We start from the raw sequence: 14358 nt of genomic DNA on the forward strand, positions 1-14358 counted from the left end.
GTGTTTTATTTTATATTTACCGTTCAATAATGCAATCGCTGCTGTCTGTCCCATAGAAGAGCATGACAGCCAGCGTATGTTTTGGAACTATTGGGGCTTACATGAACCACGTGACAGCCATAGCGGCGACATCAAAGAGTGTCGCAACTCTTTCTCTCTATGGCTCTGAACCAACCCACATCAGTCACCCCTAACTAGTAAATAAAACGCATCAGATAATGGCATCAGGTCAAACCTCTGTAAACTACTGAAGAAAGATCAAACTGAATGTCTATGTGTGATTCAGAAACAGTATGATGACAATGGCAATACTAATGCAGTATAATTGGAGGAATAACATAAAATACAATAATATGACATAACACAATAATAATATAAGCTATTAACATTGGAAGTTATAAGAATTACATTCCTATAAGACTTTGTGAGCTTAGAATTATAAGGTTCTATCTCCGTTTAGGGTAGTTCTGAGATATTGAGCACCAAAGTTTTTACATCCCAAAAGCATGTCAAAAGCATTTTGTCCATATACTACAAGAACACACTACAAAATGCTATAAAAATGCTATAATACTTACAATACAAAAAGAAAAGATAAATGCAAATCTGGCTGCAGGTTTGTGACATCCTGTCATGACAAAAGAGTAATAATCAGTGCAACAGGACAATAACATCAACAATGAATAACAATTAAATAAAACAATTCCATTTCATTCTTTTTTTTTTATCAAACATTTTTTTTTATTTTTATTGTGTGTAATTTGTAATTGTGTATGTATGTAAAATAATGTTACAGGGCTTTTTGGCATGGTATCAGTAGTTTTTGAAAAACACTTTTGAAAACTGTGTCGGACAGACTACCAAAACACACTGGTAAACAATCGGCAGTTAGGGCCGTGTCTACTAATGATGGAGGAGAGAGCGCTCGACTTAGCGCTGAGACGTAGCCTAGCCGTCACACACTTCCAACTTTCCCTATCACCACCTCTGTTTCTCCCATAATTCTCTCTCCTTCTTTTCCCCGATGCAGGAAAACATGACCAACATTTTTTTTCCATGGTTTGTTTTTGCTGGTAAACCTTGACCCCTGTGTTCCATGCTACGTGCACTTTCACAAAGCGTTGCTGCTGTCTTTCTTGGACGGGGCAACCGTTGCGACTATTAGATAAGGCCAGAGGATATCCTTTCCTTTACAAGCCCAGGAGAGAAGGAGGGGAGGGGAGAAATCCATTACAGAGAACTCAAGAAAATGGAAAAGAATGTGTGAGAGACATTTCATTTAAAAAACACACATGCACGCCTGGGTTCATTTGGTACACTGTATGTAATGCACACTTTTCACTAAATAATCACTTCACACCATAATATCCTGTTTTACTAATTTTGTGATTTCTTAATACAAATTCTTGATCAGTGCCTATCATTCTGAGAAAAAAAACACTCTTTGTAATTCTTTATAAAAAATTAACATGCTCCAAGTCATGTTTTTTGTGTTTGTTTCTATAGCACTTTATACAATACAGATTGTTGCAATGAAGCAAACATAATTCAATTCTGCTGTAAAGCAGCTCAAAAAGACAACAGTAAGCAGTCATTATGTAGGCGAAATCAGCTTTGTGTTGATTCAATTCGGTTCAATATTTGTGTAAACTTTAGCAATTATGAAATGTGTGAAATTTAGCTATAAACACTCTAAAAAGTGCATATGGCTTGTCATTAGTTTAAAGAACTTTTTATACTTGATCTGACTCAATACATTCACTTTTCTGGCTTGTCGTTGGTCTAATGTAATTGAGTTTAGTTGTCTTGAAGTAAAAAAAAAAATTGGGTGTAATTTAAACTAATTGCTTTAAATCAAATTACAATTTTACGTCCACGTCCAAACCACGTGACTACTGACGTCATCAAGCTTGGGTCGAGAATTTTCTGTTCGGCCGCCATCTTGTTTTGCTGTATGAAGACCGTTGCGTGCCGGAGGTTGTTAAATGTATACATTTATAAAAGATCTGTACTACTGATCTTTGGTATGGTCAAGTACTGGTGGTACCACTTATTTTAGCAGTAATAAGTCTCACAGTAAAAAAAAAAAAAACACCAAGACATGGCATTTAACTATGATATAAACTGTTTCAAGGGCATAAAACTTACACATAAAGGGTAAATATATAATAAGAAGTGCAAAATATCGTTATAAGTATTAAAAACTGTTATAAAGGTCATAAAACTGACCAAAACCACACATATTTCAATATCTATTGTTACGTCCCAGGACGTATGTTATTTGTGATTGTGTTTCCCTTTTGCCCAACAGCCTGCTGGGAAAAGTAGTTTGTCTGTTCTCCTCTGTTCCTCCCTGTCCTCTCATAGGAGCCTAATTGATGCCACCTGTTCCTGATCAGAGTTTGTGGAGAGGAGCGCATTTAAACAGAGGGAAACTGTTCCCCAGAGAGAGTGTGGCCTGTCCGCTTTCCCAGACTGTGTTGAACGTTGAAAGACTTTGTGTCTTAAAGCTTCTTGAAAGTCTGTTGTGTTTTCTGTAGTGATAGAAAACTTGGTGTGCCCCATTATTGTTGGTGCTTGCTGACGCAGTAGGGAGGTGGGTGCCTCTTTTGTTTTTACTAACCCCTTATTTTCTCCTGTTTTTGGGATAGTCAGGAAGTCAGGTAAGAGAGATGTTGTTTCTTTGATTCTTTTGGTTTTATAGGTTAATTAGACTTTCTTACTCCCAGGTAGTTTTCCAGTTTTGTTTGTTGTTTTGGCTTTAACCCCCTCCTGAGGTATGTGGCGTCTTCTGGTACTTATTTGAGTTGTATTTAATTCCTTCCCTTACTCCTAACTGCTGTAAAAGAGATTTTTACTGATAATTAAAAAAATCTAAAAGAGTTACCCTGTGTGTGTTGAGTGCTGGGATTGCAGACAGAACCAACTCTCTCTCTCGTTCTTTCACTTTTTTTTGTTATTCCGTGTGGACATTGTCTTTTATAACAATATGTTACTCTCCTGCTACCCCTAGACAAACAGGGGACGTAACACTATGGCTATGAAAATGTCTATAAATGTGTTATGTTTCCCACTGGATCACTTTATAATGTTATTCAAACCTGTGATAACATCCAATGCAGTGGTAAATACTATTGTCCAACGTTATAATCATAGACTGTGGTTATAATGCATTATTTGTAGAAAAAATACCCTAGTACAGCTTTTCTATACGCATAGGGCGTATGTCTAAATATGGACTTGCACTAATCTTTCTCAGTTTGAATGATAAAGGGTTAACCAATCACAATTCCCTGTCCATGACCGCTCAACAATTGCTAGGCAGATTTACTCAATGCATGTTATATTCAGCATAATATATATAGGTATAATACTAATGCAGTATAATTGGAGGAATAACATAAAATACAATAATATGACATAACACAATAATAATATAAGCTATTAACATTGGAAGTTATAAGAATTACATTCCTATAAGACTTTGTGAGCTTAGAATTATAAGGTTCTATCTCCGTTTAGGGTAGTTCTGAGATATTGAGCACCAAAGTTTTTACATCCCAGCTGGCAATGGAGAGATGGAACCCTTTTTTTTTTTTATTAATAACTACTAACAAAATATTTTTTTTACAAAAATAACACCACACAGGCATTAATAAACACCTAATGGATCAGATTATGTCAAACTCAATTTTGACCAAAAGTGGAGATAGAACCTTATGGGCTCACGACTTCTTATGGGGGTTACACAATAAATTAAAAAAGTTAAAACAGCAACACGCAACCAAACCTATGCTGATACTGTATGTTAGAAGGTTTGAAAAGCAAATTCTTTAGACTGAATTTTTGCCAATCACCTGCTGAATTAATTAGTTTCTCCTCCCATCAGACGTCAGAGAATATAAGCCTCAGTCTCTCAGAGATTGTTCAGTCTGGCAGGATGAAAACAAGAGAGAGGAACTGTGAAGAAGATCTTTCTGGATTTAGCCCAGATATGAAAAAGAAAACGGGTAATTTATTGTTGTAGAAGGTTCATTTGTTAATTCATTTTTAAAAATAATAATAATTTTATCACTAAATTTAACTCTGTTGTTTTATATTCTCTCTTTCATTTTCTTCTGTAGGTCCGAATGAGGATGTTGCCAGAAATTCAGCGTTCTTGTCCTGCTGTTACAGGGACAATAAACTAAAGTCAAGGCACGAGTGTGTATTAAAGACTCAGTTACAGCAGGAATATATGAGACATCATTCAGAGAAATGTTTCAGGATCCAGAACACAGTGTTTTCTCAGAGGAGTTTAAGAAAGAAGCTTCACTCAGATACTCATGTAAGTCTGAGAACATTTACTCATTTACTGCTGTTCATTTCACTAATACTGGATCAGACGTCACATCAGACAGAAGGACGAGTATAGCATCCTGCTGAAAAGACCAGCTTATTTTTATTATATATACATCAAACTTGATTATTTTTCAGTGAAACTAGCACAATATTTTTTCAAACTTTTGTCTAGCTTTTTGTCATGTTATTTATTGATGAATTAAAGTGCAGAAAGACAGATGATTACAGATGTGCTTGGCCCTCTTTTATATTTGTTATAGAGGTGTGTGAGAGTAATATGTTTTATACGCAGATTATCCTGCTTTAGTAGTTGTAGAAAAGGAGACAAATAGAATACAGAAGTTATAGATGAGGAGCTTGTTAAGATGAAGGCTGTCTGAAAATAAGCTTTATTACATCTGGGTAAAACAGAATCTGTTCTCTTTGGGTCTAAATATAAGTTAAGGAAGGCAGATGATTTAATAATTAAAGTTGATGGTTGTGTACTTGTAAACAGAACATCGGTCAATTATCTTGGTTGTGTTCTGGATAATCATTTAAGTGGTGTAAGAATGGCCTGGAAAGTTTAGGAAAAGTTAATGCTCAAATTAAATGTGTATATATATATGCTAGTTTTTTTTAAATAAATAAAGTTTAAAGGTTTTTGCTACAGGACTAGTACAAAGTCAACTTGAGTATGCGTGTTGTTCATGGATGACTGATTTATCCAGTATGTGGATGACAACGTTACAGAGTCACAAAATAAATTATTGAGAATAGTTTTAGAATATCATTCTTTTACTCATGTGGATAATGAAAATTTCTGTGTGTGTCACAGACAACGTATTTTCAGTTCGTATAAGTGTTATTTACAAAAGTTGAGTCAACAAGAAAAAGCTAGGGTAAAATAGTACTAAGTTTTTTTTTGTACTAGATTTTTACAGTGTGGATTTTTGCTGAACCAACACATCAAAATCAGTCATTTCAACATTTTTCAAGTTGTGTTTTTTACAGTGTAGCTTTCCTGAAACTAAAAATGATATAACAAAATAATTAATAATTGGGCCCCAATCTATTTTAACTCCTATTTCTCTCGGGTTAATGTAAGGACCACCTATTGGCCCAACGGCGGAATCCAACGGCCTGGGCGAAGGAATAATGCGTGTATGTCTTTTCAGCGCTCCAGTGAAGTTCACTTAATTTATTGGAATTTAGTTTCAATATTACTTTAGCTCTACATTTAATCTGACTCCAATTTCAAATGATAATCAAATTTAGATTGTGTTTCTGATTAGAAAATAGTCATAAATATTGATTATGAATTAATTTAGATCTTTGATTATTCTGAGTATCCCATACTTTCAATTATTAATTCACTAAGGGACCCGATGCCCCGATGTCACACGCCCCGGGTTTACGTGTATTTCACGGACACAGCCTCACCAGTCTGATCTTGGTCAGAGGGTGCAGGGTTTGCTAATACCTCTTAAGTCGTTTGCCTACTGCTCACTCGTACAAAAAAGTGTAGTTTATTTTAGCCACTTCCGTACAACTTGCCAAGTCAGTGATAGACAGAAATCAAAAGGTCTTCAGATGACATGCCTACTGCTCCGTTCATACATGCGCCTTTAGTTTGACCTATCCTGGACACAGAGCTGCGACAGCACCAGCCTCCTCATAATCTACTAAAATAATGATTTCAGAAAACTTCAGAATAAATCAAGATGTAACATTTATTTGTCAGGTAAAAATGTATCATGGCAATTACACAAGTAAATGATTAAAAACCAATTCAGAAATAATAAATACATGACATAATTTACTCAAAGATGACTCTAAAAGTAAGTAATGCTTTCCTGACAGAGACACACAGTGGTGTGTCAGGGCTTTCCAACTGGAACAGCACTGTATGTGTCACGAATCCGGTCTGTGGCCTTCCGCCCGATAGCCACCAGAGGTCGCTTCTCCATGTTGACTCTCACACCACACAGCACACTGGACTGCATTTCCCATCATCCATTGCACGAACCACACACACAGCTGATTACACTAATCACGCTCACAGCTGAGAAATATCTCACAATCACTATCGCGATAGCTATACTCTACGGAGCCCACTCAGTTGTTTTAAGTCTTGCCTGTTTTCTCATGTTTTGCTATCTGCCTGTTTCTCCTGGATTAACCCTTTGCCTTGCCCTTCGGATTCTGTTTGCCCCTCGTTTGGATCATTGCTTGTGTACCTGGATTATCTCTCTGTCTTGCCCTGCTGGATATTGTTCACCGATCGTAGACCCACGCTTGCCCTAGGATCTTTCTTGTGTCTTGCCCGTACCATACCTGTTTACCGTTGTCTGATCCTTGCCTGTTTACCATGTTTATAAATAAAAGCTTGCACATGGATCCACACGCCTCACGTCTTGTTTGCCCCGTTACAGTATTTTGTGTTTTTATTTTTTTTGTGATCGTTACTTTTTTTTGTGCATGGTTTGTCATGAAAATGTCTCGTAAAAAATAATAATAAAAGAATTCAAGGACCACAACGTAAATAAGTTAATGCAACTTTATTGTGTTATCTTTGACAAAGAAGTTGTAATAATGTTGTATAGCTACTTTTATGAAACTCAAACTCAACGAATATCTGCGCATGTCTGATCAGTTCACGTCATTTCTGTTGGCGTCGCTTACGTCTGATGTCATATAGAAATATCGGCAAATTAAATATAAATTGATAATACTGGTCCACCATGATAAGGATAATCAGGTATGTTTGCTGAATGCTAAATGAAACGCTATTTGCACACACGTACCTCTCAGTAGTGAAAGCCTGTTGTAACATTAGCTTGTTGCTCGTGTTCGAATAGTGGGAAATTGCTCGAAGACTCTCCCGGCCATTATTAAAGCATTTGGAGGACATTTGCTGAAGTCTGTCTGTTCATTTCTGCTGTGCAGCAGGGTCAGTTTAGGGAAGCAAGTAAGTTAGGGTAAGAGACTCGGCCAGTTGTCGACGGAAGACGCAAAGTGTTTGAGTATAAAGGTTATTAAGTGTCGATTTGCAGACGCTAGATAGTCAGGTTTAGGGAAAAATCCACTACACCACCTTACCTTTATTATTTGTGTTATGTGGGAATCAAACTCATGACTTTGGTGTTTGTACCGTATTCAAGTTGAACTAAACTAAGTTATAATAAACGTATGTTTTATGTTTCTGCAGATGCTGTTTCAGAATGGGATGTATGTCAACCCTGAGAAAGCATGGTAAGTCAAGCCCGTTTCTGAAAGAGAGGTAACTTATACTCAGAGTTAGTTACCATGGTAAATTACTCTGTGAACCTAACCTGGTCGGGAGCAGGTTTTCTTCGGTAAACCCAGAGTTTCTTTTATTTTATAGGCTACTCCACATAAAAATGTGAAAAAATCTGAATGTGTAGATTGTTTGGCCCTGTCCTAAATGGCACCCTAAGCACTCATGGTCTTCCTACGAGTCCGCACTTTCATGACGTAATGCCGCTTTGACTGTCGAGAAGAAGTCTGCCTTTTATTATAATTATACATTTTATTTGTTATTTACTGCAGCCTTGGCATCACAGCCCATTGAAGTGGCAGCTCTTGGAAGACCTCTGTTTCCTGGTATGCTGTATGACTGCCGCGAGGATACCTTCATTCCAGGTGCTTTACAAACCTTAAATAAATAAATAAATAAATAAAGTTTATTTCCCCTCTTCATCAAATATTGTATCACTAATTACAAATCCTTGTGTAACAACACTTCAAACCCTGCATGTTTCTTCAACAGTAAATCACTTCCTCGTACATAAATCTAAAAGTAATCTGTCATTTCAGGTGTCACTCTGTGGGATAAGAAATCACTGAGAGACGAATTGGACAGTCATCCACAGCCCAGGACAGATTTGAAGTTCAGTAGCTCCGAATCACTCTCTAATAAGTCCAGTCTCCTGGATGTGAGTGCTTCCCTGAAGGCCAGCTTCTTGGGAGGGCTGGTGGAGGTGGGAGGATCTGCCAAGTTCCTGCGTAATACCAAATCTTCAAACCAACAGTCCAGAGTTACAATGTATTACAGCGAAAGCACAAGATTCGAACAGCTCACTATGAGCCATATGGGTCAGATCACTTACCCTCAGGTCTTTGACCAGAAAATTGCAACTCATGTGGTCACAGGTGTACTATATGGAGCTCAGGCCTCCATGGTGTTTGATCATACATTTTCAGAAGGGGAAGAAAAGCAGGAGATTGAGGGAGAACTGAATGTCATGGTCAAGAATATTCCTCAATTTTCCATTGAGGGACAAGGAGCTATAAAAATGGTGGCATTTCATGGTGACGTCCACCTTGATCAGAACCCCACCACTTACATGGAGGTCCTAGACCTAGAGGTTGTACAAGCTCTAAAGCTGAAGCTCTCCACTATACTGAAGGAGAATCCACAGAATGCAGTTCCATTAAAAGCCTATCTCTATCCTCTTTCTCTACTGCACTCTAAAAAATGATGTGTTGGATTTACTTAAAGGGATAGTTCACTTTGAAATAAATTTTTGGTATATTTTAGCTTACCTCAAGGGCATCCAAGATGTAGGTGTCTTTTTTTCCGCAGTAGTTTCAATTTTGATATTTTTAGGTCAAACCGTTCTTGTCTGTCAGTCATTTAATGCAGGTCTTTGGTCACTATCTCAAAGAGCATGCACAAAGTCCAAATTAAAACAATTCCCCATCGTCCAAATTAAACAATTCCCCATCGTAAGTACACATTGATGGCCTAAGACACGAAACCAGTGTTAATTTTGACAGCAAATTCTGATTTAGTCTTAGTCTTAGTCTTTTGAATAACACACCATTTAGTTTTAGTCACATTTTAGTCATCTGAAATCTTTTAGTCTTAGTCTAGTTTTAGTCGACTAAATATCATAAGAGTTTTAGTCTTAGTCTAGTCTTAAGTCTTTTAGTCTTAGTCTAGTTTTGTTTTAGTAGAACAAATATTAGCAGATTTTAGTTGACTAAATCTAGTCGACAGTTGACCTGACTAAATGTTTACATCAGTCTGTTATGGAATGGTATTAAGGTTTGAATATGCAATACATACACAGATTTAATGGCTGTAATACAAAACATGTATTTTATTTTATTCTTAATGTCAAAAACACTGACTGTATCTTTTTCACAAAAGATCATCTCACATCAGTGTTAATTTTGACAGCAAATTTTGATTTAAAATATAATGGGTTTAAATTGAAATGCATTCATTTAGAATTTCTCTAAAATTTCCAAACCCTATACCTAGGCTACTCCCAGAGAAAACATTAACCTGCTAATATGAATGATTTTAAAGTTTGAACGTGCAATACAGATACAGATTTAACTACTGTAACTTAAAAAATGTCTTAAAATTAAATAAAACCACTTTTCCTAAACACAGTCTTCTTTTTCAATGAATGATAGCCTGTATGAATTCTTTATAACTTGCATACATCATTCTCTATTCTTTCAAACAGACATATTTATTTGTATGAATTAAATATAATTAATCCTTATTTTAAAGCTATTAACGAGCAGTGAATGCTTTTCTCTTTTTCTTTTGTTGCTTGATCAATATTAAGGACACAGACCACATTATTTATTACCAACTGTCACTTTAAGACATCGGATCATGAATGACATGCGGATCCAATTGCACTGATGCACATGATACATTCACAACTGTTTAAGACATAACCCACATTATTTACGTGAATACTCTCAAAAATGGACATTTAGACATAATGTTGTGTGTATTTGTCGATTCAGAAACGAAAGAGAGAGCTCAATTACGTAGGCTACTCGCGCGCTGTATACGTGTCTATGGCTACGTTCACACTGCAGGCTGAAACGACCCAATTCCGATTTTTTTGCCCCTATGCGACCTGTATCTGATCTTTTCATGACAGTCTGAACGACACAGATCCGATCTTTTCAAATGCGACCCAGGCCACTTGGGTATGTGGTCCCAAATCCGATACATATCCGATCTTTTGAAATGCGACTTCAGTCTGAACGGCCAGGTCGCATGTATCCGACCCGCACGTCATTGATACGCGAAAAACGGCATAATTCTGCATTGAAGTAGTCGTCGGTTTGAAAACGGACTGCATATTCGTCGAGCTGAAATCTGCCGAACGGGTCGACCTCGACGAGCCCGTTAATTAAAAAAAAAAAAAAAAAAAAAAAGCCCACGGCCAATATACGTTATGTTAACTTTATTTGTGCTGAATCTGATATTAGATAGGTCAGCGGCTGCTGTCTGACTCTTGTGTAACGGTCGCTGCGTGCGCTTGTGTGTGTGTGTGAGAGTGAGAGAATCACAGTTAGGTTTAGCTACTTCCGCAAACAACAAGTGACGTCGTTGACCGTTGAGTACTCTTCTGCGCATGCGGGTCACTTCTGGGTCATTTCACGTTCACACAGGAGATCACAAAAGGTCGCATTTAATTGGAAATGTGAACGGCCTTGCAAAAAAATCGATTTTTTTCAAAAAATCGGAATTGAGCATTAAGCCCTGCAGTGTGAACGTAGCCTATGTGAGTGGCTGCACGCTTCGCGGGTCGGGTGTGTGCGCACAGAAAACCGTACCGAATAGAGCTCTTTTTTGCGTCGTCACTCTTATTCAGATCTACATGTCTGCTCTACTCATTCTCCCAGACGTTTACATGTTTTAACGTTTGATGAGACATGCAGTGCATGCCAACCCGTGTGCCGCTGGGTAGATCAGCACGTCACAGTACAAATGTGCGCATCTACCACAAACGCAGGACATCAGACCGGATCGCTTCCCAAATCGTCACTATCCAGACATGGGCAGTATTTCAATTAAATGTATTTTAAATACGTATTTAATTACTTTAGTGTATTTTGTAATTTGTATTTTGCAGGTGTGGAAAAAATAAAATGTAGTTTGTAACAAAATATTTTGAGGGAGTGTATTTAGAGTATTTCAAATACTTAAATACTTAAAAAAGTGATATGCTTATCACCATGGTAAATGATTTTGCCATATTTTCGGTCTGATGTTGGCAATGGCAATGTCCAGGTTAGATGCACGAAAATCACGTGACACCCTGTAGACCGGGCTCCCTCCAAGAAGTGAATGAGTTTTGAACCCATACGGGTGACGTCACGAACACTACGTCCATATTTTTTTACAGTATATGTTTTGAACACAGGAGAAGAAGTGGCGCTGCTCCTCTTAAAAACGTCATTAAAGGGATAGTTCACCCAAAAATAAAACTTTTGTCACCCTTTTATTGTCCCAAACCTGTATGAGTTTCCTTCTTCTGCTGAACACAAAAAAAAGATATTTTGAAGAATGTCTGTAATCAAACAGTTGACTGTAGCCTATAGCCATTGACTTCCATTTTATTTTTCAATGGCTTCCGTCAACTGTCTGGTTACCAACATTCTTCAAAATATCTTATTTTTATTTCAACAGAAGACAGAAACCCATACAGGTTTGGGACAACATGTGGATAAATAAATGATGACAGAATTTTCCTTTTTGGGTGAACTTACTATCCCTTTAAGGTAAAGTGTTTTGTGAAAAATATACAGTCTACACACACATATTGCACACTGAACGGCATTATAGAGAAAATAATTGTGCCTTATGAGATCAATGCACTGTGTTGTCATTCATAAAAGGACATCATACCTATTATGAAACAGCGCGTCCGTCGTAACTCCACTGAAATCTCCATGCTAAGCAAGCGTTCACAATATAACATCCATCTGCAGGTTTTACACGTTTTTAAACGTATTACATATGAGAAATATTGATATTCCGTCGGATTTTTGTATAAAATAATCACCAATCCTAGCCTGGGTGCCAGCCCGAACCCCGCCCACAATATTTTTTGGTCGGGAAGTTCGGTCTGGACTCGATCCGTTGAGGAGTAATTATGCTCGGCTCCCACAAGGCCGAGCCAATCAAATTGCCAGGGCGGCTTTAATCAATGATGGACAGATGATCTGCGGTTACGTAATCACCCACGTCACCAAAGGTTTTCAACAAAGATGACTGCAGCAGGAGAATTGAGATGTTTAGATTCCGCTATCGCATCTGTTATAAAAGAAATCGACAGCGCATTCATTTTAAAAGACGAACAGAGAACCGCAATCAAGGCATTTGTCGATCGGAAATATGTGTTTGCCGTCCTTCCTACGGGATTCGGCAAAAGTTTAATTTATCTGCTGACTCCGATAGTCGCTAAGAAGATGGGACGCGATGAAAACCCTGTGGTCATTGTGGTTTCTCCTTTGGTCGCACTCATGGAGTGCTTTATTATTACTTTACTACTTCTTCCTGCGTGTGTGGAGTTGAGCTCTGTTGACAACTATGCGTCGCTCAACATACGTCATTGCATTGCTCTGATTGGTTGTAGGTCTATCCAATTGAGTGCAGAGTTTTGTTTTTTTCCTGGTTCGGTTAAGACATGCCTCATAATCAAAGCCCCATGGAGCAGTATCAGACTCACATTCTGCCTAGAATATGAGTATGACGAAGTCAGGCCTCATCAATCCTATTGTTTTTCAATAATTGCGCACGCAGCGCGATTCTACTATGGAAAAGGCATACGCGATCAGGACAGTTAGAGTCTCGTGTGTAAAACAAACCCACACATATTATGATTAATATGATTCATCATATATATTATGATTAAAATGGAATTTTGATTTTGTGACAAATTTTCGGTCTATTTTTCCCCGCCTTTTTTTATTTTGCTACTTCGCCATTTTGAATTGACACATTTCTCATATTTGGGTTATTGCTACTATTTGTGTTATTTACCTTTCAGTTAAAAAAAAAAAGACTTAAGATTATTGTGGGAGTATTTTTGTATTTTCAAAATACTAATTACTTGTATTTTATTTAAATACATTTTTCACAACAGTATTTTGTATTTTATTTTGTTACATTTCATGAGCCAGTATTTGTAGTTTGTAACAAAATAGTTTTTGATGTATTTGTGCCCACCTCTGTCACTATCTAACATTTTCGTCTAGTTTTTATTCGTTGACGAAAATGTCAATAGATTTTCGTCATAGTTTTTGTCATTCAAAACTAGTTTTTATTTAGTTATCGTCTCGTTTTCGTCTGTGAAAAAATGTATTTGACGAAAATAATGACGAAAATTATTCGTCAATGAAATTAACACTGCACGAAACAAGTGGTTTGTGTGAGAAAATGAACAGTATATATATTGTTTTTACCTCTTATATGCAGCCACGTCCAAGTCATCCAGACCCATCCATCCCACTGATTACTGTGATAGACGCACACGGTTATGTGCGCAGGGTTTTATGTGAGTGTGTGTTGTTGATGCGAGCGCATGGGGGTATGTGGATGAGTCTTTATGTTGAGTGTGTGTTGATACAAGCGCGTGTTTGAGTGAGCTTGGTGCAAACGTGTGTGTGTGTGTGTGTTTTCTTTTCTGATAAACTTTTTGTTATATTGGTCAATTTGATAGTTTTTCTTGAATCTGATACTTTTGTTATAATTTGATTTCATTTTATTTTTCTTTGATTTGTTGTTGCTAGTGAATTGTGTTCTTGAGATCTTATTTGTCGTCAATTCCTTGTACCATCAATGATTACCGTTGGGACTGGGAGGATTTATTTTGTTTGCTTATTGTGCGGATTGTGGTTTTGGTTATACAATTGCATGATGGTGTGATTTGAGGTAGCTTGAATTAAAAAAAAAATTTCTCATTCCCAAATGTTAACTTTTCCCATGGGATATTGATATTGACTGTCGTGTCCAAGATCCAATTTTACAGGTGACCGCTGTATAACATCAGTATTTATTTATTTATTTATTTTTGTGTGAATGTAATTGTACTTTTGTATTGTTCCCTCAACTTGTGTGATTGTATAATATATATTCTTTTACCTCTTTGAGCATCAAATAAAGATTGTACACATCTCTGCTTGTTCTTTCGATTTGTTTGGAAACCCTGTAGTTGGGAGCGTGTATAAAATACGTTTACCCCTTAGGTG

At 37.1% G+C, this 14358-nt stretch overlaps 1 protein-coding gene across 1 annotated transcript; it reads left to right on the top strand.

Annotated features, from left to right (window-relative positions):
* The first annotated feature begins 3889 nt into the window (after positions 1-3889).
* LOC311296088 (neoverrucotoxin subunit beta-like) lies at positions 3890-10512 on the top strand. The gene is made up of 5 exons (XM_084417735.1): positions 3890-4010; positions 4125-4327; positions 7532-7575; positions 7894-7986; positions 8161-10512. Exons 3-5 carry the CDS (start codon positions 7545-7547, stop codon positions 8823-8825), a joined length of 789 nt encoding a protein of 262 aa, XP_084273861.1. The 5' UTR covers positions 3890-4010; positions 4125-4327; positions 7532-7544; the 3' UTR covers positions 8826-10512.
* The last annotated feature ends 3846 nt before the right edge of the window (positions 10513-14358 follow it).

Source organism: Rutilus rutilus, assembly GCF_951802725.1.
Source record: "Rutilus rutilus genome assembly, chromosome: 8".
Lineage (NCBI taxonomy): Eukaryota > Metazoa > Chordata > Actinopteri > Cypriniformes > Leuciscidae > Rutilus > Rutilus rutilus.

Bases quoted from the DNA above. Each gene is read 5' to 3' on its own strand.
- LOC311296088 (XM_084417735.1), top strand. From the start codon at position 7,545: ATGGGATGTATGTCAACCCTGAGAAAGCATG. The intron at 7,576-7,893 runs GTAAGTCAAGCC...TATTTACTGCAG, and splicing joins GTCAACCCTGAGAAAGCATG to CCTTGGCATCACAGCCCATT. The intron at 7,987-8,160 runs GTGCTTTACAAA...CTGTCATTTCAG, and splicing joins CGAGGATACCTTCATTCCAG to GTGTCACTCTGTGGGATAAG.